The following is a 27,622-nucleotide window of genomic DNA, read 5'->3' on the forward strand; positions in this document are numbered from 1 at the left end:
TGCCATGACTTAGTGCAAGAAATAAATCAGTATGAACACAAAATAGAAGGTAGCCTCACATATTGGCACATTATCTTCCCACTTTAATACCCATCTGCAAAGCTTTCCTCAAGTGTTCAAGCAGTAATAACTGACAGCTTTCCTTACAGATCTGATTGTAGCACAGGTCTATCTGTGCAGCCATTATAGTTAAAATCCGTGGCTGTATAAACGTCGAGTTGCTAGTCTACCTGTAAGTTGGAGCTGGAAAATACAGTCCCTGGCAGCAGTGCCTGGCAGTTCAGCTCTTCTGGCAATGAACCATGCATGTGTTGACATCTTATATTTCTTGCTTTTTGACTGTTCTTTCATGCCTCTGTTGCTGCAAACTCAAAAATTCTGCCTTCAGAGACCTTTCTTCCCATGGATTGTCTGCCAAAGGTCTCAGAGATTTCACACTGTGTCTGTCCTCTGAGCCTGCAGGTCCAAACAAACCAGCCAGCTCATAAATCGTTTGTCACTTCATGGCCTGGCAAAAATGGTAGATCAGACGTGTATCCCATCTTCACAATTGTGGCAAGTGAATTTATAAAATACATGGTATTAATTATTTACTGTATCAGGTACACAGTTTAGGATAAAATTAATAATCCATTGCTTATGATACTATATATCATTTTAACAAGGCATTTAAAGTACCAAATTGTGTCATCATAGGCACTTTGTTCTACTTACAGTCACTCCCCCCCCCTTTATTTTTCCATTGCATTATTTTCACCACTTATTTTGAACCCATTTGGAGTTTTTGTAGTCTTCCTTTATTGGCTCTTAAAATCATTGGGAACAAGAAAGAGTACATGAAATCTCCAGTAGATACTTTAAGGATAACATGGAGAATTAATGTTACTGGAAATGTGTTCAAACTTTGAAACACAGAAAAGCAATAAAATAGGATAAAAGAAATCCCCAAATAAGGCAGCATGTGCTGTGAACAGCATCACATGTTCTTTCTTGTATTGAACACATGGCTGGCGGACGAAATGATTAGACATCATCATTCTGACAGTTTGGCTAATGTCGGGTTTTTCCTTTCTTTTTCTTTCTTTTTCACTTCCATGGGTTGATACTGTCTTTGAGTAAGCAAAGTCAGGGAGATTAGGTCAATTTGTTCAAAGTCACAGATTTCACAGACTGTGGATTTATGATTTAAACCAAGGCTGTCCAATTCAAGCTTCACAGTATCACATACCCTGCTCCATGTAAGCACCTAGAATAAGCCAGGCTCTAAGACTGTCTAATCCCCATAGTAATATTTAATTCAAACAATGGCATTGAGGCAGCAAAGACCACAAGCTGCAGTTTCAGAAAGACTTCCACTTTATTTCTGTCATGCCTTAGCTGTGTCGACTTTGGTGGATTAATTTGTCTGGTTTGTTACCTGAAAAAAAAGGATAACATTCTTCATTTTGAGGGTTTAGTGTTTAACTTACGTGAGATAACATGTGGGAGTGATGGTGAGCACTGTCACTTTCCACATCTTAGCCTTCTGGATCATGAAGCCAATGTTTAAGTAATTGACCAAAGTTGATCCGGTCCATTTCCTTATGGCAGGTGCAATTTTCTTTCCACTTCTCTAAGCCACATTTCATGTATCCACTGTCATTTATACCATCTCAGTTCTAGAATCACAAATGACGTGTGGTGCTATCCTTAGTCTACAATCCACCATTGCCAAGACTGTTCTCCATGTTTTCTAGAAGTCAGAGACTTTGTGCCATCAGATATTAATAAGCCAGGGATTTGCTTCCTTATAAATTCCTTTGTGGTAACGCTCCTTTGTCATTCGTATTGTAGCCATTGTGTATAATATCACACTTGATGCAAATGGATTTTCATCCAGAGTAACCTCCAGAGGCTTATTTAGAGAAAATAATGAAAGGTGCCTGCAGAAACACATGATAGTGAACCAACTCCAGAGCTGCTCTGAGCATGTGGTTCACATACAGGTGAGGCCTTGTGATCATGGTCACCTCATTTCTTCTTACAGAGTAATGACTGTTCAAAATCTATGAGTTGCCTTTGTAATTAATGCCCTTATTTAACTGGATGATCAAGAAGCTTCCTTCCTCTAAGTTAATACTTAACAGTCACATTCTATTAATATATGGTAATATTCAATTTTATTTAGGATTTTAAATGAAAAGGTCAAAAATAAGATAATTTTGAAAATCAAAAATACAGTGCTTTCTTAAATGTTTAACAGGTCTGAATTTCAGTTGGCAGTATGTTTTATTTCCTATCAGAAAATTTTACTCATTTCTAAGCTGTTGAAAATGATATTTCTAGCTGTAATTTACATGATTCTATAATAATTGTGGTGGGTTAGGAGGTAGTTTATTCTTGTCTTAGTGCCATAGTTTTGATAGTTCTGACAGATTTTTGAAAATCTCTCCAATTAGAAAAGTGCTTCTTGGGAAAAACTATTAACAAAAAAAAATTTTATAAATGGGTGATTATCTTCCCTTGATGGCATTATAATTGGTAAGTGTAATTCTCTCAAGAAGCAGCTTTTTAAACAAGCTGCTCAAGTTCTTGTCTCCGTATGTTTTGAGTCCAAAGTGCATAGGCACTGCCCAGCCTCCATCACCAGAAATTCAGATTTGATGGCTCAAGAAAAACATAGGTTTATATAGGGTTCCCCAGTTATTTCCAATGCAGAGTGAACCGGTGGGCATGTTGATTCTCTGCCTTTCAAATAAGTAAACAATATTTTTAAAAGGTCATAGCCAACAACCCAAGAAGCAAATACTGACAGTAACTGTCAATGCTTTGAAGCCAGAATGGCACCCACATTTGTGAAATGCCTGAGTTAATCACGATAATGGTGTGCTTAAATAAGAATCATGGCTTCAAATTTTTGCTGGATGGAAGTCACCGTAGCTTTCTTAATAGTGGAGAGGCTATAAGCAGAATTCTAACAAGTCTTGATCATTCAGAACAAGCATATTCTACCTAAGAGAACGCTGGCTATGTTTTCTATTGTAAATACAGTTGTGGACATTTTCTTGTTCAAAGCTGTTGTGCTCTAATCATTTGATTCTCATTCTCTCTCATATTCCCTCCCTCCTTCTCTCTCTCCCTCCCTCCTTCTCTCCCTCCCTCCCTCTCTCTCTCTCCTGTGTGTGTGTAGGAGCCCTCTGATGTTGTCAACGCTTTGGACCTGCATGTGAACATCAGTCTGGCAAACCCTGGCACTAGCCCTGCCCTGGAAGCCTATTCTGACACTGCCAAGGTCTTCAGTGTAAGTATGATGTTTCCTTCCTTTATTGACATTGGGGCAATTGCATCTTGTTTCAGTGGGCCTGGATTTGCTCCCACTAGGAAGGTCTAGACTGAGGTCCTAGCTTTAGCATGATCCAGACCCAGCAGGCATTTGGGAAATGAGCAAGTGGATGGGAACTCTCTCTCTCTCCTCCTTTCCTCTCTCTCTCTCTCTGACCCACTCCCCTCTTCCTATTCTCTCTCTCTCTCCCCTCTTCCTGTTCTTTCCCTCTCTCTCCCACCTTCTCTCCCTTCCCCACTATCTCCCTCTTTCCTTTTCTGCCCCTCCCCTTCCTCCCACTTCTCCCCTTCTTCTCCCTCATCCTCAATTTTTGCCTTTCTAGTTCAGTGCCCTATTTCCAATCCTTAGAGCAGTTCATGGCACACCACATATGTTTAATGAATGTTTATTGAAGGAACAAATAGAAAAAGCAAATACCTCCTGCCTACCACCCAGATATGGGAAGCTCTGTGCCTCCCACCACATCCACTGCAGTTCAGCTCCCCCAAATCAGAACAATGCACTGAATTCTGCATGTACCCATGTTTCTCATTATGACTCTGCTTAACATGTGGATATTCCTAAACACTGTTTGCTCTTGTGTGATTTTGCATATTGCATACATGAAATGATGCTACCTATTCCTCTGCCAATTTGGGATTCCCCCCCTCCCCTCTTTCGTAGATTCCTTTCTACAAAGACTGTGGTGGTGATGGGCTTTGCATCTCAGATCTGGTTCTCAATGTCAAACAGCTGCCAGCTGCCCAGTAAGTCAGATTTTAAAACTTTGTGTCAAATGTAGAAATGAAAGACACACTGAATTGCTTTGTTTAAATAATGTTAGTTTCTTCTACAAAAGAAATATCCATGTTAGTAACTGTAGTAAAACAAATTTTGATTTCTGCTATCTGCATAGATTTGTAGCAGCAAGAAATGCAAATCTATTTTATTTGGATGACTTCTAACTCGGTAATGTAATTAGACGCAATGAAGAAGAGAACCACATAGCATTTATTATTTCATTGTGAGCATCATTTTAATATGAAGATAGCTTATTATTAAGCAATTTTATCACTATTCCAAATAAATCTAGATTTATTTTTGAATGCATGAAGTTTTGAATACCAGCTTTTAAAATTTTCCTTTTAAGTTTTTTTCACTTTTTCTCCTTTTCACTTTTAACAGGGAACAACCTTTTATTGTCAGCAATCAAAACAAACGGTTAACATTTTCAGTAACACTGAAAAACAAAAAAGAAAGTGCATACAACACCAGAATTGTGATTGACTTTTCAGAAAACTTGTTTTTTGCTTCCTCTTCTCTGCCGGTATGTAAGACACTGTGTGCATACCACCGGTGGGTTTCCTACTCACAGGTTCCATCTTCCTTACAGTTAGTTGGATCCCCTTGTCCTGTATCTGTCCAAGGGAGCACACTCAACCCCAGCATGATGACTGCTGACCATGTGACTGTCAACTGTTAAACCACAGGAGGACACAGTCTGGCTCCATGTCTAGGTCAGATTGGGTCAGTTTTTCCTTCAACCAGATAGTTGGCCATGGTTGCCAGGCACTCCCATCACCCTCCCAAGCCATCCGTGTGATGTGCCTGCCATGGTGGTCATGAACTTGCTCAGAGATACTCCAGTACCACAGCCTAGCCTGAGCTTTTCAACCTCGTGCATCTTGCTGCTGCCAAGATGACACATTCCAGCAAAGCCAGGTCATCACACTGACTTGATCACCAAACCATCAACACACTGGACCATGTGTGCCCAGTGCTGCCTCCAGCACCAACAACAACAACAAAAAAAACAAAGAAAAGGAGATGCTGATTTTCCCAATTGAAAAAAAATATCAAACTAACTGCACCCTATTTAAAATTAATGTAAATGTAATACATTTAGAGTTGTGAACCTTTTCTTTGTACTTAGTAGTCTGTGGTTCAACTCCCAGCTCTAACTTGTGATTCCAGCTTCTTGCTAATGTAGGCCATGGGAGGCAACAGTAATGGATCAGATGTTTGGGTCCCCGCTGCCCATGTGGGAGACCCACAGTGAGTTCCTAGTACCCGGCTCCAGCTGTCTGGCTGCTGTGGGTGTTTGGAGAGTGAGCTAGGGAATGGGAAGTTATTCATTCTGTCACCACCCCCAAGTACATTAAATAAATAAGTAAATAACAAAACAGTCTATGCTAAATGTCAAAGAAAAAAACAAAAATTTAAAAATTTCTTTATTAAGAATACATAAGTAAATACTGATATGACTATCTTTTGTCTTAAATATGCAAATGTGTATAAAGATGTACTAAAAATAACATAAGTATTGAATCAAAACTTACTGTGTTTGTGAAAGACAATATCCACAATTTTCTTATGGGGGAGAAAAAGTTTTATACTAAAGCTCTTCTTTGGCTTGTGGGGTGTCCTGTTAGCAGCAATAATATTATCAGCAGGTGGACAATATGAGAATTTCATGTCATGGGGAATGATGAACTATATGAACTATTTCAGAGTGAACCAACCTTACTGCCAAACTATCCCTGTATACCTTTTAGTCAATGTGTGTGTGCAAAATCATTGATCATTTATGTGTCTTTGGTCATCTTCAGGTTGATGGGACGGAAGTGACATGCCAGATTGCTTCATCTCAGAAGTCTGTCACCTGCAACATAGGCTACCCTGCTTTAAAGGAACAACAGCAGGTACAATTGCATTTCAGCCTTGTATCCATCCATTCATGCTGGACCAGTCCTGGCATCTTTTGTACTGGGTATCATCATTTGGTGGGCGTCACTACATAATTGCCCCTATGCTTTGAGGAAGCTTTTATCATATCTGAATTTTGACTTTGTTATTAATAGGAATGAGGTCTCCCTCAAACAATGTATTACACACACACACAAACACACACACACACACACACACACACAGTATAGAATATGGAAAGCTCTTTTGCTGAATGTGTTGACCAAATTGCTATACATAGAATTACGGAAATTATTAGCTCTTTTTAAAAAATCTGTAGTTCCTTATTGAAGGGGCAGAGTGACAAAGGGAGAGGAACAGAGATAGCTTTCATCTTCTGGTCCACCTCCCAAATGGCCAGAAAGGAAGGAGTGCAGCCCAAGTGAGGACCCTGGAGGTCCACCCGAGGCTCACGCATGGGTGATAGGAGGCCAGGGTCTTGGTGGCACCATCTGCTACCTTGTCTGGTGCATTAACTTGGAGTCAGATGTGAAGCAGTCATGAACTACAGCTTCCATATGCAAAGCTGGCGTTGTGCCACTAACCTCTGGCCCCTAGAATACACCTGTTAACACCTTGTCAGAAAGTTTTCCAGTTCAGACGTATATGAGCACTTGTGTTTGCTGTTGAAAGTTAGGCTGTCCCAGTGCCAACGTGAGCATGCTAAGGCAAGATGAGTAAATAAAGCTATTCCAGACATCTGAACACTGAAGGCAGATAAACTACAGAACCAAATGAGTTTATTTTTAGGGCAAACATTTTTCCCTGAGTGTGATGTAAGCTTGACAAATATTAATTTTGTGTGTAGGTGACTTTTACTATTAACTTCGACTTCAATCTTCAAAACCTTCAGAATCAGGCATCTGTCAGTTTCCGAGCCATAAGGTAAAACACAGTGAAGTCATGAATTGATGACGTGTGTCTTCTGAAATATCTGTAAGTAATGTCCTAATGCTTGTTTCAACAGTGAAAGCCAGGAAGAAAACGTGGCAGATAATTCAGTCAGCCTCAGAATACCTCTCCTGTATGATGCGGAGATTCACCTGACCAGGTGAGAGGGCAGTGGGCAATGAGTAGCTTAATGCCAGAGACACCACCATGGCTTCAGATACATTTGTTGTGATGAACAAATTCCTGAATACAGAATTCTTAACAGAAGAATGTGGACGAAAACATTTCACTCATACTGGCAGTGTGAGTTAAACTGCTCTCTGCAGCTCTGGCATTCTATATGGGAGCACAGGTATATGTCCTGGCTGCTCCACTTCCAATCCAGCTTCCTGCTAATGTCCCTGGAAAGACGGTGGAGTATGGCCTATGTCCCTGGATCCATGCATCCATGTGAGAGACCCCTAGCTGTTGTGGCCATTCAGAAACTAAAGGACCCCACCCTCAACTGAGCTGCATTTCAAATGAAATAAATCCTTTTTAAAAAAATGAAAGTCCACAGACCAATTTGACTCTAAGAAAACTCCGAGTGACTCCTTAATTACTAGTAGCACACAAAGGCAGAGGACATCCCCTCTGCCACAGGGACGTCTCCTGGGAGCCCTGAGAGGAGCTGCGGGCCTTCCCGAGATGTGGAAACAAGACTCGGGAGGGTCCCAGAGAGTCACCACGGTTCCTTCTCTCTGCCCACTTCCTTCTGTCCACATGAGATCTCAAGCAATCCCTCTGTAACTTTCCAGCTCCTAGCATAATGAATACATTGCACATTGTGGTTCACTGCTAATACTGTGTCTAGTCACAGGTTCAACAGTCAGATACTGAAAGTAGATCTGATCTAGTGTCCAGGTGGAACATTAACAGTTGCAGTTTTCTTCCACCAAGTAGGTAGTGAGGGATTTTCCAAAGGAAGGCTTCCATGAAGAAATGCTTTAATCCCTTGTCTTGCCTCCCCAAAGTTAGAAAACCAGGCACACTGGTATTGGCTAATATCATTACCTTGAATTGTTGAGAGAAAGAGGCTTCTTGAGAACTGGATAACTTACAATTACCAAGGGTATTGATAGGTTCATTTCACATTAGCTCACAATTGGACGTGCGTCAAGTTCGTGGCATAGATACTGAGCATAAACATGCAAGCACATGGGGCAGCACACAGTGCTCACCTCCAGCTTGGGACCCAGAGGGCTCTGTCTACTGAATCTTTAGATTGTTGATTCCCAGCTGAAATCCATGACCCCTGGCGAATACGTGGCAGTATTTTCCCAAGTTCAGAGACAGGTCGCAGTAACTCCCGCCACATCACTCTGATGCATTGTTGAGCAAAAAGCAAAAGGAAAATATGCCATCATGTCTAGAGCCTGAGCCACAGGAGCAGAGATGAGAAGAATTCTTCTGTGTCAAGTGCGTGGCAGACAGCGCAGGCAGGAGCACGATCCAGCCTAAGCCATCAGCCCTGAAAAAGCAATCAGGAGCTGCAGCTTTCCAAAGACTCCCAGTTGCTACACGAAGTAATTGAAAACAAATGCAACCAGAGAGATTGCTGTTGCCACATTACCTGAACCCCTACTTCTTACTTTTCCTCTTTGGTTTGGTCAGTAGAGCTTTGTTTTATGGTTCTATACTTCCAATTTTTTTTCATGTATATTAACACAAATGTAAAAGATGGATTTCCCCCCCCCCAACATCCTACCCACGTGTTTTTCTGGTGGTATCTTGGATTTTAATACGTTGTAGTGATTTAATAAAATATAGTTAAAATTTTAATACAGGGAATTACAAGGAACAAAAGCTAAAATGTTTCCCAACACTATCACCCAGATGAATCCTAGTGGATAACATTTCATTAAAAGTTTTCCTTAAAAGCATCATGGTGCTGAGTGTGGTGCTGGGATCCCATAAGGATGCTGGCTCAAGTCACAGTTGCTCCACTTCCTGTCTAATATGCTAATATGTTTGGGAAAACAGAAGATGCCCCAAGAGCTTGGGCCCCTGCACCCACATGGGAGACCCGGATGGACTTAGACCCTGCTGGCATTGATCTGGCCCATCCCCAATCAGTGCAATCTGGGAAATGCATCAGAGACGGAAGACCTGTCTTTCCCTCTCTCAATTCTGCCTTTCAAGTAAATAAGTAAAATCTTTAAAGGAAAACGATCAAACAGTGAAGCCATTCCTGCCACCTTTCCCCTTCCCTTGTGCTCCATTTCCTGAATATCACTAAGTTGAATGTTTTTAGAATTACCTTCCAGGTACACAACTTGTTTCTCTACCACAGTATATGCATGTAACATAAATGGGTAATGGTAGAACACTCCTGTACCTTTTAAGGTAGTCTTAAGTTTTCAATATGAAGACATATTTAGCTTGCTCAATTCTTGCCTGAATCATAATTCATGTAGACATTCCAATGTTAATGAGAGAAGGGATTATTTTGCATTTTAATTATGTTTAAATGCCTCATGCCATGCAAAAAAAATGATAAATATACCACACATTTTCTGCAAATTTTGAAAGATACTATTATGTCAATTACTTAGCAAGCACTCTGATTCCTGTATGAATATACAGTTACCTTGTACAAATGTGGGAGGTGGAGACAGACAGTGCTACAGTTATTTCAGAAATAAGATTCCCTGACTGCAAACATATTGATCAAAGCTGAGGTAATTTGAGTAACACTTGAATAACAAATGGGAAAAATGTAGGATCTTTTCAAAAATATAAAATAACATATTGTTCAATTTAGAAGTTGGCAGAGTTTAGGGACTTGCACAGAAAATCTCTGGAAAGCAAAGCCAGTTATTCATGTGCACACAGCCAAGCCTTCGGATTCAAAGCCAAGTCACTTTTCCCAGCTTCCATGTGAGGCAGACAAGTCACTGCTTCCTCAGATACGCATAACCTTGACCACATCTATTTAAGTCTTCCTATGATATATTTTCCTTTCGAGATGTTGGAGAAGTGTTTTTTACAGCTTGAGAAATTAGAAGGACACAGTTTTGTCAAGGAAACAATTTTATATCAGGAAATTTCCAGTCTATTTTTTTAAGGAAATATAAACCATATACTGTAATAAGAAAATTCTCTGTTTTAAAATATTTACTTTTTTATTTCAAAGGCAGAATTATAGAGGGAGACACAGAGATAAAGAGATCTGTCTGCTGGTTCGCTCCCCAGATTGCCAGAACGGTCAGTCTGAATTATGTTTCTTCCAGATCTCCCATGTTGGGGACAGGGGCCCCAGCACCTGGCCGCCTTTGACTGCTCTCCCAGGAGCATTATCAGGGGGCAGGATTGGTAATGGAGCAGCCAGCACTTGAACTGGCACCATGTGGGATGCCAGCATTGCAGGCAGCCACTTTCCCGACTATGCCACAGTCTACAAATTTTAGCAGAAAAAAAAAGAATGTGTAGTGCTTTTTCAGACTCCTGTGCCAACTGCCTGTTCCTCTAGCCCTGACCACAGAAGCTGGCCTGCTGGGAATCCAGCCTCAAAGTTTCAGCAATGAGCGAGGACACAAAAGGGTCCCCAGTTTCATTCCAGTGTGAGTGGTCCAAGGAGGTTTGTCTTACCTAGTTAGTAATTGTGAAAAGTCCCTAGGTGGCCATACTTTTAGGTTGTGAGAGGAGAAAGCTATCTTTGGTGCATCTGAAAGGTACCCTCTATATTACAGAGGGGACTGACTACAATTCAGACTCAAACCATTGGACTAGACTTGGAACCAGATAGGAGAGGAAGGATGAATAACAAAATACATACACATCACCAGTCTTAGGAGCTAACACCCAATACGCTGTCACTGTGTTCCATCCACAGCAAGTAGAAAACCCCTGGCTTATAAATCCAGGCAGCCCATTAGCAAGGACTGGGGGTCCACCATGTTAGAATACCAGCTGGTAAGGAAGTAGCCCTCAGATGGATTTCCCCATCAGTTCTGCAATAACATGTTTGTATTCATTTTAGAGACATCATAACTTACAAACATATAACAGAACATCAGCAGAAAGACCAGGAAGGGGATATGTTTCGAAAGAAATCTAGTCTTGGCCAGAAGCCCATAGTAAACATTGCTTTTAAATGAGTGCCTTTATAAAACACTTTTACCTGTAATCTAAACTAAAGATGCTAAAGAAATATGAAGCTTTAATATGAGTAGAGGTGGGCACTGTACAGTGTGCATGGGGTTAAACCTCTGCTTGTGTCCCCTGCATTCCATATTGAAGTACCAATTTCAAACCCAGCTGCTCTTCCACTTCTGATCTAGCTCCCTGCACATTGTCTCCTGGGAGCCAGTGCACGATGATTCAAGTGCTGGGGCCCATGTCACCCATGTGAGAGACCTGGTGAAGTTTTGAGCTCCCAGCTTCGGTCTCTCCCAGCTCTGGCTATTACAGGCATTTGGGAAGTAGATGGACGATCTCTCTCTCTCTCTCTCCTCTGTCTCAATCAGATGAAAAATAAATAAAAACTTGTTAAAAATGACTTTTTAAAATGTTTGGCTTTCTAATCAACATCCAACAGATCTACCAACATCAATTTTTATGAAATATCATCGGATGGGAATGTTCCTTCGATCGTGAACAATTTTGAAGATATTGGTCCAAAATTCATCTTCTCCCTAAAGGTTGGTAAGCCTTTCCTCAGGGTGGCAAATTAGGAGAAAGGGGAAAGAAAAAAATGAGCCTAGTAAGAAGGAAAGAAAATAATATCATAGTGGATCTCAAATTTGAATGTTCATCAAGAACATCTGGAGAAGTTGCTAAAACAAGTTTTTCCTAGGATTTCTGATGTTTCTGAGTAGCTCTGGGTGAAGTCCGAGTCAAGAATGTGCGTTTCTAACAAGTTTCCAAATGATGCTGAAGCTGCTGGTTTCCAAGCCACGCTGTGACCGGCACAGGATGGACCACAGAGAAATAAATTACTGGGGTTTGTGCCTGGTGATCTGTCCTGGATAATGGTACTTGGATACTGGGAAGGCAGAGGCATACTGTTAAGGGAGATGGGCAAGACTGGGTTAACATCCTTGAAACATGATGATTGCATTATTTTTTCCATGCAGACTATTTCTATTGGGGATGTATAGATCTGTGTACAACTAGAGTATTAGGTAATATCAAAGAGGTTTTTTTTTTTTTTTTTTTGGCCCAAAATCTATCACTGTGCAAACACAACTATCTTTTTTTACTTGAAAGAATTTCCTACAAAGAGAAGGGAAGACCGAGATCTTCCATCTGCTGGTTCACTCCTCAAATGGCCACTACAGCCACAACGGGGCTGATCCAAAGCTAGGAGCTTCTTCTGTGCCTCCTACATGCAGACCTGTGCCAACCTCCCATGTTTTCCCAGGCCAGTTACAGGGAGCAACCAGGACACAAGCTGGTGCCTATGTGGGATGCCAGCACCACAGGCAGAGGAGCAGCTTGTATACACCAGTCCCATCAATAGCCAGTGTGAACTGCAATTAGTACAGCTTTATGTGCATAGAAGTTGGTTTATTAAAGAATGTTTATAATTATGTTACAAAAATTGTGGGAAAGAAAAAGCAGTTTATTCACCACCATTAAGTCAATACTATTTTAATATTTTTAAAGATTTATTTATTTTTATTGGAAAGTCAGATATACAGAGAGGAGGAGAGACAGAGAGGAAGATCTTCCATCTGCTGATTCACTCCCCAAGTGACCACAACAGCCAGAGCTGAGCCAATCTGAAGCCAGGAGCCTGGAGCCTCTTCTGGGTCTCTCATGCGAGTGCAGGGTCCCATGGTTTGGGCTGTCCTTGACTGCTTCCCCAGGCCGCAGTCAAGGAGCTGGATGGGAAGCAGGGTGGATGGGACACGAACTGGCGTCCATATGGGATCCCGGCACATGCAAGGCAAGGACTCTAGCCACTAGGCTACCATGCCGGGCTCAATGCCAATTTAGTTTTTTGTTTTGTCTTTTAAACATTTCCTACTTATTCTGTTCCATGACTGCCATCCTCGTATTTTGTAATTTTTTTAATCTTTAAAATAATCTTGATTGTTATCTAGTTACTGGCATTTATAAAATGTGCATGGCATTTGACAGCCAAGTTCTTTAATGGGATATTGAATTAATTCCTAATAACACAATAGCATTCATAGTGTCATAATTACACCAGCTCATCAATTGCTTTACAAGCTGCATCTGTTTAATTCCTAGATGAGTTACGAGGTTGATACTATTTCTGGGGATGTTATAAAATGCCTAGGAGGGCATAAGTCCTGGTCAAGTAGAATAGGAGCCCCCTTAGTAACAAACCAGGGTGCACTCACGGAATGTTGGATCACTTTTATTCTATAAAGGAGAGGACTGGAGCACAGAGAGGCTGAGTTGTTTGTCCAAGCCACACTGCTGTTGGTAGGTGAGACCACACCCTGAACCCACCTCCACAGATGGCATTTCTGTAAAGATTTATTTTTATTGGAAAGACTGATTCACAGAGTAAGGAGACACAGAGAGGAAAGAGAGGGGGGGCTCTTCCATCCACCAATTCACTCCCCAAATGGCTCCAATGGCTGGAGCTAAGAGGTTCCTAGCCCAAACCAGAAGCTTATTCTTGGTCTCGTATGTCAGTGCAGAGGCCCAAGGACATGAGCCATCCTAGACTGCTTTCCCAGGCCATGAACAGGGAACTGGATGGGAAGTGGAGAAGCCAGGACTTGACCTGAAACATACATGGGATGCTGGAGCCACAGGCACAGGCTTAACCTATGATGCCGTGGCACCAGCACCCAGCCATAGGTTTTTTTTTTTTTTCATCATATATAGGCCACAGTTATCAAGCCATCAATTATTTATTCATTGAAATTACAGAGGTTGGGATTTTTTTCCCATGAAGTGTTGAGACAGAGGTTAACAGGGTGACAACAGGTAATGATTCATTTTCAGAGGAACTCAGTCTTCCCACTTTGTGGTTCAGCCTAATCTACACAAGGACTACTGCCCCCTTGCCTTGCATCACATGGCAATGCTAGTCTTGCTCTATGTTCCCAGGTAACAACAGGAAGTGTCCCTGTCAGCATGGCATCTGTGATCATCCACATTCCTCAGTATACCAAAGAAAAGAACCCCCTGATGTACCTGACTGGGGTGCACACGGGACAGGTAAGCATGATGGTGGGCTGGCAAGATGTGCATTTTTCAGGGTGAAAATCCATGAGGTTATTAACATGTATGACATTTATAGTTGGAAGACAGAAGATAACAGTGATGTGTCCTGAGTGACAATTAGTTGATTTCACATTAGAAGCACAGTATTATAAATAGGCAAATGTCTGAGTCTAGGGACTTAGCAGTGGCAGAAATTATCCCCAACGCTCTGTTTCACCAAGTGAAGAGCTGATTTTATTGGCATTATCTTAAGAAGGAGAACAGTCTGTTTGCAAGTGGGGAGTCTACAGGAGGAGCATTGCACGTCTACCCAGCTGCAACCGGTAGCCAGTTGCTCTGGTTTTAAGGTTTATTACCCTGCACAACTTGTGCTGCAGTGTAATTATCATGTGTCAGTGTTAAGATGTGGGGCCTTTAAGAGGTGACTGGATCATAAGGGTTCCCAGTCATGGACAGCATCGGTGTCCCCACAAGCAGGAAACTCAGGCTTTCCGTATGCCCCTGTCACTCTCACCTCCATCCATGGCTGAAACAGCCAACCAGCCCTGAAGATGCCAGCAGCTTGGTATTCAGCTCTCCAGTCTCTAGGTCTGGAAATGAATCAGTGAGCCTTCATTACAAGTTCCCACTCAGCTATTCTGTGAACAGCAGCAGGAAGCAGGCCAGGACTCTGGTCTTCAAGCTGTCAACCTAGACTTAGCTCTTGGCAGTCCTCAGCCCTAGCTCTTCATTTTAAAGAGCTGGTGCTCTTCAGTCAGGATGATGCCCAAGGCAGCTAAGTCAGAATATCCAGAGCTCTGACACCAGTACTTTTTTATGAGCCCCTTAGGTATTTCCACCATGTGACCTGGGTTGAGGAGCACTGTTCTGGTGAGAACACTTGGCCTTGGCTTAGGCTAGTTTACCACTTTGCTGGTCCTACAACAGTCTGATTCCTGCAGTGTGCACAGGTGACTAGACAACATCAGTCTCCTGAAACTTACATTCCAATCTCATGTGTCTCATCACATAACAACCCATAGCCCATCTCATCAAGTCACATCAGATGATTTGAGTACTTCCAAGTTTACCGTAGCAATGATGGGAAATGTAGCCAGGTCAGCACAGGGAGACTACCAGACCCTGTTGACTCCCCAGGGTGTGTCTTGGGATTTCCTGACATCATAAAGTATTCTGCTGCTTAAGGCTGATCTGGTGTTCTTCTTTGTAGACTGGTGACATCCATTGTGATGCAGAAATAAATCCACTGAGAATTGGCCAAGCACCATTTCCTGTATCTTTCAAGAGTGAGAATTTTCGGCAGATGAAAGAATTGGTGAGGATCAGCATACGGGTGACACATTTCTCTCAGTGATTCGCTGTTTTTTACCTGGAACCAAAGCACCTTTTCCAGCCACCTGATGGTGTACAGCATTCTCACTTCACCCTGATGGCTTACATGAGTGTAGGTTTAGAAAATACTAATCATGCTGAAGTTTAGGCTTTGGAAAGGCAGGAGGTAATGGGTTAAGTAGTTGGATCCCTGCCACCCACATGGAAGACTCAGATTTCCAAGCTCTTGGATTTAGCCTGGCCCAACCCCAGCTGGTCTGGGTGTTTAAAGACTGAACAAATAGATGGAAACTAGCAGACATTTGCTTCCTTTATTGTGTATCAATTCAGGTAGTTTCAAATATGTGTATGCCATTATGCAAATGAGTCATGCTAACTTTTGGTGTTTGACATAGACCAGTATGTCACACATTTTTGAAAACTTTGTTAAAATTTTCACTTTGGTTTTTATTTGAACAGAGAGAGAGAGAGAGAGAAAGAGAAATCTTCCATATACTGGTTCATTCCTCAAAACACCCACACCAGCCAGGTATGGAAAGGACCAAAGCAAGGAGCCCAGATCTCAGTCCAGGAGTTTCACCGAGGTTAATGGGCCTCATGTACTTGAGCCATCATGTCTCCCAGATGCTCATCAACAAAGAGCTAGATCAGAAGTGGAGAAGCCAGTGCTCCACTCGGACCCTCGGGTGACAGAGGTGGCTGTCTCAGGCAGCACCTTAGCCACAGTGTCCAGTACTGGCCCTCGAGTTTGTTTTGGAGAAGTTTTAGGCTCATGGTAAGATGGAATGTAGGGATCTCCAGAAATTTTGCAAATGCTTCTTGTCATTACATATCCATAGTGTTTTCTACTAATGTTTGTTATAATGGATGAACTTACAGTGATACAGTCTTTTCCCATAGTTTACACTTGACTTCACTGTAGTAAAAATCCAACTACATGCTGCCAGATATTACAGTGATGTGTGTTCCATCACTGCACCCAGGGAGGACTTTTCACTGCCCTGGAAAACCTCTGCCTTACACCCCATCCCTCTCTCCCCTAGTCCCTGAGAACTGCTGATCTCAGCTGTCAACTGTTTTTTTTTTTTTAACCTAAGAAATGGATGTTCGAGATGTATCTGAAAGGCAGATTTACAAAGAGGAGAAACAGTTTTCCGTGCACTAGTTCACTCCCCCAAATGACCACCACAGCCAAAGCTGAGCCAATCCAAAGCCAAGAGCCTCTTCCTGTCTCCTATGTGGGTGCAGAGCCTCAAGGCCTTGGGTCATCTGCTGCTGCTTTCCCAGGTGATTAGCAGGGAGCTGGATCAGAAGTGAAGCAGCCAGGATTTGAACCATTGCCCATCTGGGATGCCAACACTACAGCTGGAGGATTAGCATGCTGTGCCACCACACTGAGTGCAAAATGAATGTTTTATGATTCAGTTTAGTGACTATGTTCAAGATTTTAGTAGTATATTGCTGACAAGCATGTATCATTTGTGGCTTTTTGTTTTTAGAGTCACTGCAGCACACAGGCTTGGTGCCACACATATCTGATGAGACAGACAGGAAATGACAGGGGCAGGGGAGATGCACTTTTCATATTTTAAGACATAGTACCAGAATTCCAGAATACAAATGGGGTCTAGTAGTTGATGAGACTGGCTGCCTAGTGCCTTCCCACCACCAAGGTTCGTCTGTGTTTCTGAAACGTTAGCATTTATTTATTTTTTTTAAATAAACCCATAGCAACCCTCTCTCCTCTTTTGCTATTGACTCCAACCTGAAAGAATTGCAGAACTGCCTCGTGTAGTAACATCACCTGCAGGCTGACAGACCTTCCCATGAGAGGAGAGTACACCATCAATGTGTCCACCAGGATCTGGAACTGGACTTTTGCAGCAGTAAGTATCGCTTTACCAACTGGCTTCATCAACAGCCAGGAAGAAGGCTCCACAGTGGAGCCAACCTGACCTTATGGCAGAATTCATACACTGGCTAATATCACCCTCCTTTGGAAAGACTGGATGATCTTCCGGTTACAAAAACTGGGTATTCTCAGACCACCTGGGAGAGCCAGTCTAATACGTGGATCCCATTTCATGCATTCGAGCCCATTAATGTTCAAACTTTCATTGCATCCCACCCCTTCCAAACCCCACTCCCACCCCTGTGGGCGGTGGTGCAAAAATCAGGAAGTGATGGCTCAGCTCTTTAAGAGCAGCATTGTAAAGTGAAGGTTAGCAGGTGTGTCACCAGATGTGCATGGTTTACCTGCCTCTCTGTGTTAGCCCTGCAAGACAGCGTCAAATGCCTCTGCCAAGGCAGGCAGCCATTAACAGTGCTGTGAGACAAATGGTTCTTCTGGAACTGACAGGAATTATAGAACCAGAATGCAGTGAGATGTTACCAAATGTCCCATCAGCAGTAGATATTTAACAGTGAATGGGGTTAACCTCTGCTGCAACTGGCCATCTTGAGAAAAATAAGACTCACCAGAGACTGAGCCAATGGAAAGGAAATAAGTTGCTCACTTTTGGGGAGATATGTTTTCTTTTTTCTGGCTCCCAGATATAGTTTAGCAAATGACCTCATGAAGTCTGTTGGGGTGTGTGCCCTGGTAACCAGAAAAAACTGAGTGCTACCGGCCAGGGCATGTCAGGGCTGCGGTAAAATCTGAACACTGCAATCTGTCTCATACTAAGGATCTGGTCCAGTATTTGCATTATAGAGAAAACAGTTGTGAAATGCACCCATCTAGAATGTTTCCATTTAAAAATATTTTTCTATAACTCAGTTAAGCGTATGAAGTTGCTTCGCATTAAAATAGTATTAGTAATGTCAACAAAAAATAAATGTCCTTCCCATATGCCTGTCCCAAATCCAGTATGATCTGGTAGAAACACCTGGATTAGGAAATCTGTAATTATTACTGATGTGATGTATAACATTGCCAAAAGATTCAGGTGTCTACTGCCAACATGCCTGGTCAAGTTCAAGTGTACTGTTGAACAGTGTCATTCTATACACATGGACCCAAAAGGAAAACTCTCTTCCCTGCTAAATATTGGTTTTCCATTTCATTATGTGTGACTCATTCAAGTAAGTATACAAAAAGACTAAGCCTGCAGTTTGTTCATGTTGCAAACTCCATTTAAGCCATCTTCCCAGGTAAAAACAAGTCTCTTGGGTGTGGATTCTTGGCACAGCAGTCAAGCCGCTGCTTGGGAAAGCTGCATCCAATCTGGGCCAGCCCTGGTTTGGAGTCCCAGCTTGACTTTTGATCCAGTTTCCTGCTAATGTGCACCCCGAGTGGCAGCAGGTGATGGCTCTCAGAGTGTATGCCATCCACACGGAAGATCTGGATTGAGCTCCAGGCTGCTGTGGGCATCTGGACCCCATCGCTCCAGAGACTTGGTTTGGATTTGAAGAAGCAGAGCCCCAGTGTCTGCATATTTCAGAAGCTCCCCAGCTACCTCTGGGGGGCTGCGGTGCTCCGCACTGCCAGTTGAGTGCACTGTCCTCAGATTCTGCCTCCTTTTACTTACTTGAGAGAGGCAGAGGTGCCCTGTCCTCTGGTTCACTCCCTGGATTCCCGCAATGGCTTCAGCCTAGCCAGAACTCAGAAGTCCATCCAGGTCGCTCACGTGGGTGTCAGGGAGCCACCTGTGCCTTACAGGGTCTGCATAGTTCTAATTTCAGAATCAAGATCAGAAGCAGAGGATTGAAAGCAGGCACTCCGATGTAGGATACAGGTATTCTAACGTTAGTCTTGACCACTGAGCAAAATGCCTGCCAACAAGTTCTCCAGAACTTGCATTTTCTCATTCTTTTCCATTAGGAAGAAACAATCATAACCATGGATACCTTAAAGATTTACTTGAAAGAGTTGTATGGAGGGAGGGGGGAGGGACGGGGAAAAAAGAGAATGAACGTGCACATGTTCTTCTGGCTTCTAGGTCACGCACTGGGAGCTTCTTCTGGGTCGCCCACGTGGGTGACAGGGACCCACTCAGGCATCTTTCTCTGTTTTTGCCAGGTCACGCGAAGAGACCGCTGTCTTAGAGCAGCTAGGGCAGGAACCTGTGCCCATATGTGGTGTCTGTGTTACAAGTGGTGGGTTTACTAGCCACACCGCAACCACGCGCTCCTAAAACATACTCTTTGTTCTTGCATTCTAGTCATCTTTCCAGGCGGTACAGCTGACAGCGGCCGCGGAGATCGACACTCACAACCCTCAGATATTCGTGATTGAGGAAAACACCGTCACGGTAAGCAGAAGCCGCCCTTCTCACTCCCTTGCATGTGGGAACACCCTATTGAAACTTACAGCCTTGGACGGCTATAGCAGAGAGTTTTTCATAAGGGTGTTTGCTGCTTAAAAAGTTCACTGACACATTTGGCCTCCTCCTTACCCCCGTGCTGGCAAAGCTGGCTTTTCTACAAGTAATGATCTAATCCAAGTTCTAACAAAGGGGGCTGTATCTGATTGGGAGCTTGCTGGAGTCCCTTCTCCAGGTCAGACCTGGCAACACCAGTTCATCTTCATGCCCACACACAGTCATCTAATCTTAGGCTACCAAATCCAAGTTTTAACTGACAAGTTGCATTTTAGAGGATTTTTTGAAATAGGCGTGCTGAAGCATGCTTAATCATTAAGGCATTTATTAGAGGACTGTTTTTTTCCTAACAGTACTTCTTACCAACAGACACTGATACTGTGTGACATACTCATTCATTAAGTCGTACGTTCTCAAAAACTGTAAATGCTCCCCTTCATTTCAAAGCTTCTGCAGAGAAATGTACTCCCACAGAAAACAAAGATTCTCTGTACCAAGAGCTGGCACAGGACCACTTTCCTCTGCGCTGAAACCCTGCTCGGAATATGCCAGATTTAGATCCAGCAGGATTTCCACGCCTGGCTAATCTGCTGGCACAGCCTTGTGCATTTTCCTCCCCAAGCTTTTGTGAGGAACTGGAAGCCAGTTCATGACTCTGCCCCCCAAGGCCAGCTTGGCAGTTGGCCTCAGTTCACTTCTTTAGAGCCTCTAGACTTGGCTAAAAGACCCGTGGCCCCGTGACCTTGGGGCCACTCACAGCACTGCTGTCCCCCTCCTTGTCCTAGGGACAGGGGTCCACCCTGCAGAATACCATTCTGCTTCTGCTTTAGGAAGCCCCGTGAAAGTCCACACCCTCTCTTTGGAGGCTCGGGCATGGAAAGTCAGAAATGGGGCCAAAGAAAAACTAGACTGCAGATTCAAAGTGCTATGAACTTATCCTAGGGAAAAAAAACTCATTTCAGAAAAATGCAGTGTTGAAATCATGTGGAATTTTGGAGTCTTAGTTTTATAGGAAGTAATGTTAAACACATTAATTGAAAATTCACAAATTTTAATAAACCTTTTTTCTTGAACCCTCTGAATAATAGAGGTCAACTTTGTCTATAAAAGTATTTTTAAATTCAAACAATAATTTGGAGTTTTTGAATCATGTTTCAAGTCCAGATAATAAATTATCATTATCCCTGGAGCTTAGTGGTTGGGTCCCAGGCTCACAGAATCTGATCCACAAAAGTCCATACTTGTGGATCCACAGGAACATGCAGATCCCAGATGAGGAGACCAGGAATAGAAAGAAGCAGGCAGAGGGCTACTCTTAAACAGTGAACAATAAGAATTTATAATGTCTTTTCTCCATGAACTGATAAATCCTTATTTGAGCTCTCAAACACAAACATTAAGACGTAGTCACCAACCAAGGCCAGGTTCAAGTGTAGCCCGATCCATAGAGGATAGTAAGCAGTCGCTCATTTCCTGCCATCTAATGCTAAATCAAGTCAATACATTAAATATTGCACTCTTTTGGTCTAGCACGATGGCTCTTTATATTTTGTGAAGAAAATGGCTAGAATTCACAGCTTAATAAAAATGCAGTTTTATCTCAAACTCTCGGAGTATCCATCCTGTGACAGGAGCCTGAGATCGACACACAGTAGGGCAGAGGAAGAATAAACAGCTTTAAGGGCCAGTTGTTTACTGCAAAGATCAAGATGAGTCCAGGTGTGTGTTTGCAAACATTTTTAACAGCCTTGGATGAGAATTCAGTGAAATCAGTCTCTTAGAAACCCAAGTCATTTTTTTTCTCCCATCACATCTGAGGTTGAACAATTTCTTCCTATATTCTCCTCCCTAAACCTGTTGATGCTTTCCCTTGGTGGTGGGAATGACCAGCAACTGACCCTCCTTCTCCAAGATGCTTGGACACTTTAGAGCCACAAGATGATGATTCAGTGGCTGGGAGGATGGCAAAAGACCTGGGTTCCCACCTCGGCCTGGCACAAGAGTGAGTGCTCACGACTGGTCCTGGCCAGTGCCTGGACTCTTGCCCCTGCATTTACAGAATCCAGTCGCTGCACTGGATGGTCTTTACTCTTTCCATATTCCGATGAGGTAACTGGATTTTGAACATCCATTTGCAGGTCCCCCTGATGCTAACAAAGCCTGGCGAGAAGGCAGAGGTGCCAACGGGAGTCATAGTGGGGAGTATAATTGCTGGGATCCTTTTGCTGTTAGCTCTGGTTGCAATTTTATGGAAGGTAAGAAAATTGTACATTTTAGAATACTGGGATTCAAAGGCATCTCTGCTTTACTCTCCTTACAAAATGGGAAACAGGTTTTTAGACATGATCTCCTCGACCCTAAGAGGGAGACAAATGTGTGCGCTTTATAATGATTCCTTTCCCAACTTCACCACAGCACCTCCCTTCATACAGCACTATGAACATTTTGTTTAATTTTAAATAAGACTCAAATTTAGTGGAGCTATGGGAATATAAATTTGTTCACTAAAGAGCTGTGATGGATAACAGATGAGCTGTCCCCATGGCACAACCTGCAGATTCCTTAAGAGAAACTGGTCTCATCTAATGAGTATACACTGCTTGGGTGAGGTGTCTATTGATGATTAAATCAGAAACCCACATCCCCAGAGGATGTTAACGTTTGTGTGTCATCACATTTACAGCTTGGCTTCTTCAAAAGAAAATATGAGAAGATGACCAAAAATCCGGAAGAGCTGGATGAGACCACGGAACTCAACAGCTGAACACCCCAGTAGCCACTGCAGTGGGTAAACACGGCCCTGTCTCCTGTGGGGCCTGCTGCTGCCCTGGGCATGCATGGACTGCTTTTCAACTCTTAGGCTTTTTGGTTTTGAAATAATGTAAAGGGGGAAGACTAGCCTGATATTTTAAAAGAAACTGCTGGTCAGATTGGAATGAAGAAATTTTAAGTGGGGTGGGAAATGGGTAAGACTTGCGGGGGGAGGGCATTTTTTTTAAGTTGGCTGGTCCAAAGTTTACGTTCTAATGTGTGTTCCATCAGGAACATGAAATGCTTCCAAGCATGACAAGTCCTAAAGGAAGACATTCTGCTTCCTCTGCCTTTGGACTGCAAGTTAAAGTGGGAGTACACGGTATACATATGTGTATGCATGCATACGCAGTTCTGTGCACAAAGTATTCATGTTATAGAGTGAGAGATTACTACATTTAACATGCATCATACATTATACTGATTACTTCCACATATTTATACAACTATGAATACTGATGCTACCCAGACCAGAGTGGTTTTTAAAGTTATGCTGTTCACCCAAAGTTGCTGCAAGGTTTAAGTGGTAATCTTATTTATAAGTTAAGTAAAATTGGCTGCTTCTCCAAGTACCTTGCTAGCTTTATTAAAACATGCCTGAATAACTCAGAGGGACTTCCAAGTATAGCCTCTATTGAAATCTCTATGTTGGAGGAGGGGACAGTTTAGAAGCTAAGGCACAAAATAATTGCCTAAGAGCTATTTACGATAAAACCAAGCCTGTGGTAGATAAGGAAGGAGGAAGTTCATTCTTTTAGGCCATGATTAGCCTAAACTTTAGGAAGATGAGTAATTTCTTGGCAACCTCTGCCCGCAGGTGCCCCTCAGCCTGCCTTCCTCTGTAGGGGTCCCAAGCTAGCCACCTACCTGCCTGCCTTTACCCTCAGGTAAGCTGTCTTCCATCAGGTATCTGTTGGGGGAAAAGTAATATTTAATTCACACAAGTGTGTGAATTATTGTATATAAACTCCTTAATTTCAAGGAGCTATTTTCTTATTTACTAAGAAAAATGAGCCTGAGGAAATTCCCACATGTTGGGATTTCTGGCAGTATAAACAAGAAACAACAGCAGCATCTTGGGTAATGACAGGGAGATGTGGCGAAGCTTTGGAAACCTCCACGGTGCACCTCTTTCCAGAGTGAAGTGCACGTGGGCAGGTCTGTTCAACAGGGACCCTCCTTGGCCCTAGTGCCCAAGAGTCTCACTTATGGTGGGCCAAGGCACAGAACTTAGCTTTTGTCATGATGATGTGAATGGATTGCATTTTGAGAACCACTACCCATGTCTGCTTTTTGTGCCTCATTTCCTCTTCTTCTGAGCCCAGATATTGTCTAGTTTGGGCCACAGTGACTTGCACGGCAACGGCAAGGACTGTTCTGGGCCAGATGTTGCATACCTAAATCATGGACAGGTCTCCGCCTCTCTAGACTTCAGGGTCCTCATCATAAATTGGGAAGGCTGGACTGGAGCTGAGCGGCACCACTTGTTTACAAAAAAACCATCTCGATTTACTAGAATACAAACAAACAGCTCAGAGAAATGCAGGTCCTTGCCTGGGTACTTCTGGATGGCTCTGCCCTCTTAGGGCTGGCCGCCCACAGCTATCTGGACAGCTTAATGATTTACTTTGTATTTGACAAAGTAGAGCAAACAGGAATTTAGAAAACATCAATTAAGCATAAAATGTCAAACGTTTATAGCAAAAACAGCTTGGTGTTCTCTAGCTGGTTCTGCCAAAGCTCGTTTCTTTTAGCAGCTCTGTAGATTCACTGTTTCCTTCCAGCCAGAATCTGGTTAAACGTTTCTCTGCCGTTTTAAGTTGAAAATATCTAAGTCACATAGCCAGTATGGACAAGGTCTTCAGAAAGCGGATGGAAAACACAGAGAGTGAAGATTCAGGATTGTAAAATTATCTTACGCCAAAATAAACATCATGTAGATTCAATTTTCCAAGCTTTCTGAAGTCCCTCTGTAGATGCATGCGAATTTTCCAATGAACTATATAAACAGAATGTGTCATTTCCTTTTTCCACTTCTCTGCTGCACCTTTCTAGGATAAAGCAATAAGCAAAGGGCAAGGCCAATGGAGCCCAAGAGCCTTGGTTGTGACACTAGGAGCCTCAGCTACAATCTTCCACGGCAGTAGGTCATTATTCTGAACTCACACACTAGCCCCTGGAGCAGGCTTTGTGAGCCTCAGCACTAGTGACCTCGTGGACCAGGTGACTGTCTCCTTGTGGTGGGGGCAGGGTCACCCTGTGCCTCTCCAGGGCAGCACCTCCTGCTGCAGTCAGATGACTAAGAAAAAATGAGGTTTCTGGCCATTCCCAAGGGACTCCTGGGAGGAGTCACTTAAGCACAGGTGAACGTCACCCCAGAAATTCAGAGGGGGTAAAATATCTTTAAAAAGTGTTCTATTGAGCCACATTTTTGCTTGAAAAGCAGAGTAGAGGGCTTAAAAGACTGCAAATTAAAATTTGCATTTCATAAATAACAGACAAAGTCTAGGGAATTTGGTTAAAAATTGAGTTTTATGCATGGCTACTACAAAAACCTTGTAACATAAAGTAGCTTGATGAAAACAAACCTGTATTATAACTTTAAATTGTGTATCACTTCAATAAACCTGGACGAATTCTGTCCAGCTGGCAGTGCTGTATTTTCAAAAAGGTTGAAGTTATTTAGCTGTGAAAAATAAGTAAAACTATAGCAAATGTATGGCCCAATATGCAATTATAAAGTTTTACATATGTATTCATTTGATTTACCATTATAAACTAAAAATCTCAAGAATTAAAGACAAAATCCCTTCAACTAAGCTTTTTGACCCATCTTTGATAACTGTACCATACAGCAATTATATACAGTTTAGGACTATGCCCTTTGTGTATATTCAGGCATGTTTGTTTTAATCAAGGATTAACACCCTAAAGTAATGGCTACTATGTAAATAGTTTCCTAAGTACTGAATTATTTTAGTGGATGAAGTCAAAACGTAAGTGTATATGTTGTACAGTTAGCATAGAATGACATTTTTTAATGAAATCCTTATTTTCCTCCCAACAGTGCATGCCTTTGATGTGAAGTTTTTCTTTGCAGAAAAAAAAAAAACCTGTAAAAAGTGAATGTATGCATGAGTGTCTCTCAGAAGTTGAAACTGTGCAACTTGATGTAGCAATGGACATAACTACTCAGTGTGTTTTCTCATAGAAAAGTGAAGCTCAAACCGCAAAGTTGTATTTAATTGTAAACTATTTATATATTAACGTCTGTTTTGGGGGGCCCCGCACTGTGTTGCAGCATGTTAGACTGCCACTTGCAATGCTGACCCCCCACAGCAACGTCTGATCATGTGCCTGGGGAAGGCAGTGGCTTCGGCCTGGCCCGGGTCGGGCACTTAGCTGCTGTCTGTCCCTGTCACTCTGCCCTTTAAATAAAGTTTTTTTTTTTTTTTTAACAAAGACTTTTGCAATATTTCCTTTGGGTTTTGAATTTTAGAAGTTACCTCTTGTTCTAGAGTTTTCTATACTCACTGTGTGGCAGAGTAATGAAGACCTGAGGAGGCCGAGTCAGAGAGATCAAGTCTGTTAAGGACATGAGCCGAAACCACTGTGAAATGCCCAAGCGTGGCCGCACAGCACTTCAGTGGTAATCAAAGGGGTTTCACAGTTTTTAAAGATTAAACATGCTGAATTTATTTAGTGAGCCGTCAGTCAGCGCATTCCTGCATGGCCTGGGGAGTGTGTGCCCTACTCCTGATGGCTCCCGTGTGCCTGCTGCCCTCTCACCCGCCTGCCTGTCCATCTCAACTACAGTAAACGCCTCGCAGGAGCAGCGTCCTGCACCACCCCCAGTGAGTGAGTCTCAGATACCTCTCACACTGTACAGAGAGCACAAAGCTGGAGAAAGCGGAGCAGGTCAAGAACTGGTCCTAGAGACCCTCGTTAAAACTATTTCCCTGGTTTATAATTTTATATGGTCTACTGTTTAAGAAACAAACCCTTTTATTCTCAGAAGGTAGAAGCATCTTCAAAATCACATCCCTCATCCTAGGCTAATATTTTAAACATATACATCAATTTACACAACATCAGGGCCCAACTTCCACTTCAGCACCATGCTAGCCTTTAAAATTGCTACTAAACAACTTTTTGGTTTTAAGAATATTCGCTGTAGGATATGCCTGTCTCTACCTCCCTCTGCTGGCTGAATTACCTAACTACACCTCAAGAGGTGTCCTTAACATAGTGGATGTTCAGTAATTACCTAAGATATCATAGGATGGGAGTTCCGGGAGCAGAGAAGCTGCCACAAACCACATTTGTCAGTGCTACAACCCAGGCACACGTGCACCAGGCGTGAAGCAAATTTAACACTGAGTGGCAGTGAATATCACCGCAAGATGTAAAAGCTGTGTTAGCCAGGGCAAGACAGAAGTAGAGGAAGGAAAAGATGGACTCCAGGGTGTCTGAAAGGTCTAAGATGGGGGTTGACCTGCCACATACAAGCCACAGCAACACAAGATTTGAAGGGCATGCCCTGAAGAGCACGCCGAGGTCCTGGGATGCGAGCAGCTGGGAGAAGGCTCAGGGCAGCTTAGAGAGGGGAGATGAACAGGAAGGGACTGTCGGTGGCCCAGGCTAGCTCACTAGAGAACTAGTCTGTGGAAGGGGAAGTGTGATAAGCAAGAAGCAGCTGACTTCAAGACAGACCTAAGAATCCATTTTCTACTTCTCCAAATGTTCAAGTCCAGTCTCATAGTTTCTCTAATACTAAAAATACATGGTGACCCTGAACGCCAGAGGACAAAACCACCCAGACTGCTTCCACTCACGTCTGGTGAAATCCTTTTCATCTCTCTTACCTGCTCAAAACTACTTGAAACAAAGCAATTCCAATAGCCTGCCTTGGGAGCGAACTTCACCTGCAGCCCTCGCCAGCAATCGGCTTCAAGGCCGACTGCCGTTCCCTTACTCTAAGTACATTGGCAGCCAAAGGGACACAGATGGAAAGGGTACATGTTGGAGT

The 27,622-nt window shown here is 42.8% G+C and overlaps 1 protein-coding gene across 1 annotated transcript in view; it reads left to right on the top strand.

Moving 5' to 3' along the window:
* Nucleotides 1-26,049, top strand: part of ITGA2 (integrin subunit alpha 2) — a 97,520-nt gene extending 71,471 nt beyond the window's left edge. Inside the window, exons 17-30 of the mRNA XM_040977527.1 lie at nucleotides 1,834-1,985; nucleotides 3,170-3,280; nucleotides 3,986-4,068; nucleotides 4,487-4,628; nucleotides 5,911-6,003; nucleotides 6,855-6,931; nucleotides 7,014-7,097; nucleotides 11,517-11,619; nucleotides 14,012-14,122; nucleotides 15,339-15,443; nucleotides 17,233-17,346; nucleotides 19,624-19,713; nucleotides 21,921-22,037; nucleotides 22,466-26,049. Of these exons, the coding sequence (XP_040833461.1) occupies nucleotides 1,834-1,985; nucleotides 3,170-3,280; nucleotides 3,986-4,068; nucleotides 4,487-4,628; nucleotides 5,911-6,003; nucleotides 6,855-6,931; nucleotides 7,014-7,097; nucleotides 11,517-11,619; nucleotides 14,012-14,122; nucleotides 15,339-15,443; nucleotides 17,233-17,346; nucleotides 19,624-19,713; nucleotides 21,921-22,037; nucleotides 22,466-22,546 (1,463 nt within the window). The 3' untranslated portion in view covers nucleotides 22,547-26,049. The remainder of the gene's footprint in view (nucleotides 1-1,833; nucleotides 1,986-3,169; nucleotides 3,281-3,985; nucleotides 4,069-4,486; nucleotides 4,629-5,910; nucleotides 6,004-6,854; nucleotides 6,932-7,013; nucleotides 7,098-11,516; nucleotides 11,620-14,011; nucleotides 14,123-15,338; nucleotides 15,444-17,232; nucleotides 17,347-19,623; nucleotides 19,714-21,920; nucleotides 22,038-22,465) is intronic.
* Nucleotides 26,050-27,622: the final 1,573 nt, after the last annotated feature.

The sequence above is a fragment of the Ochotona curzoniae genome, unplaced genomic scaffold (genome assembly GCF_017591425.1).
Source record: "Ochotona curzoniae isolate NIBS_2020 unplaced genomic scaffold, NIBS_Ocur_1.0 contig_2754, whole genome shotgun sequence".
Lineage (NCBI taxonomy): Eukaryota > Metazoa > Chordata > Mammalia > Lagomorpha > Ochotonidae > Ochotona > Ochotona curzoniae.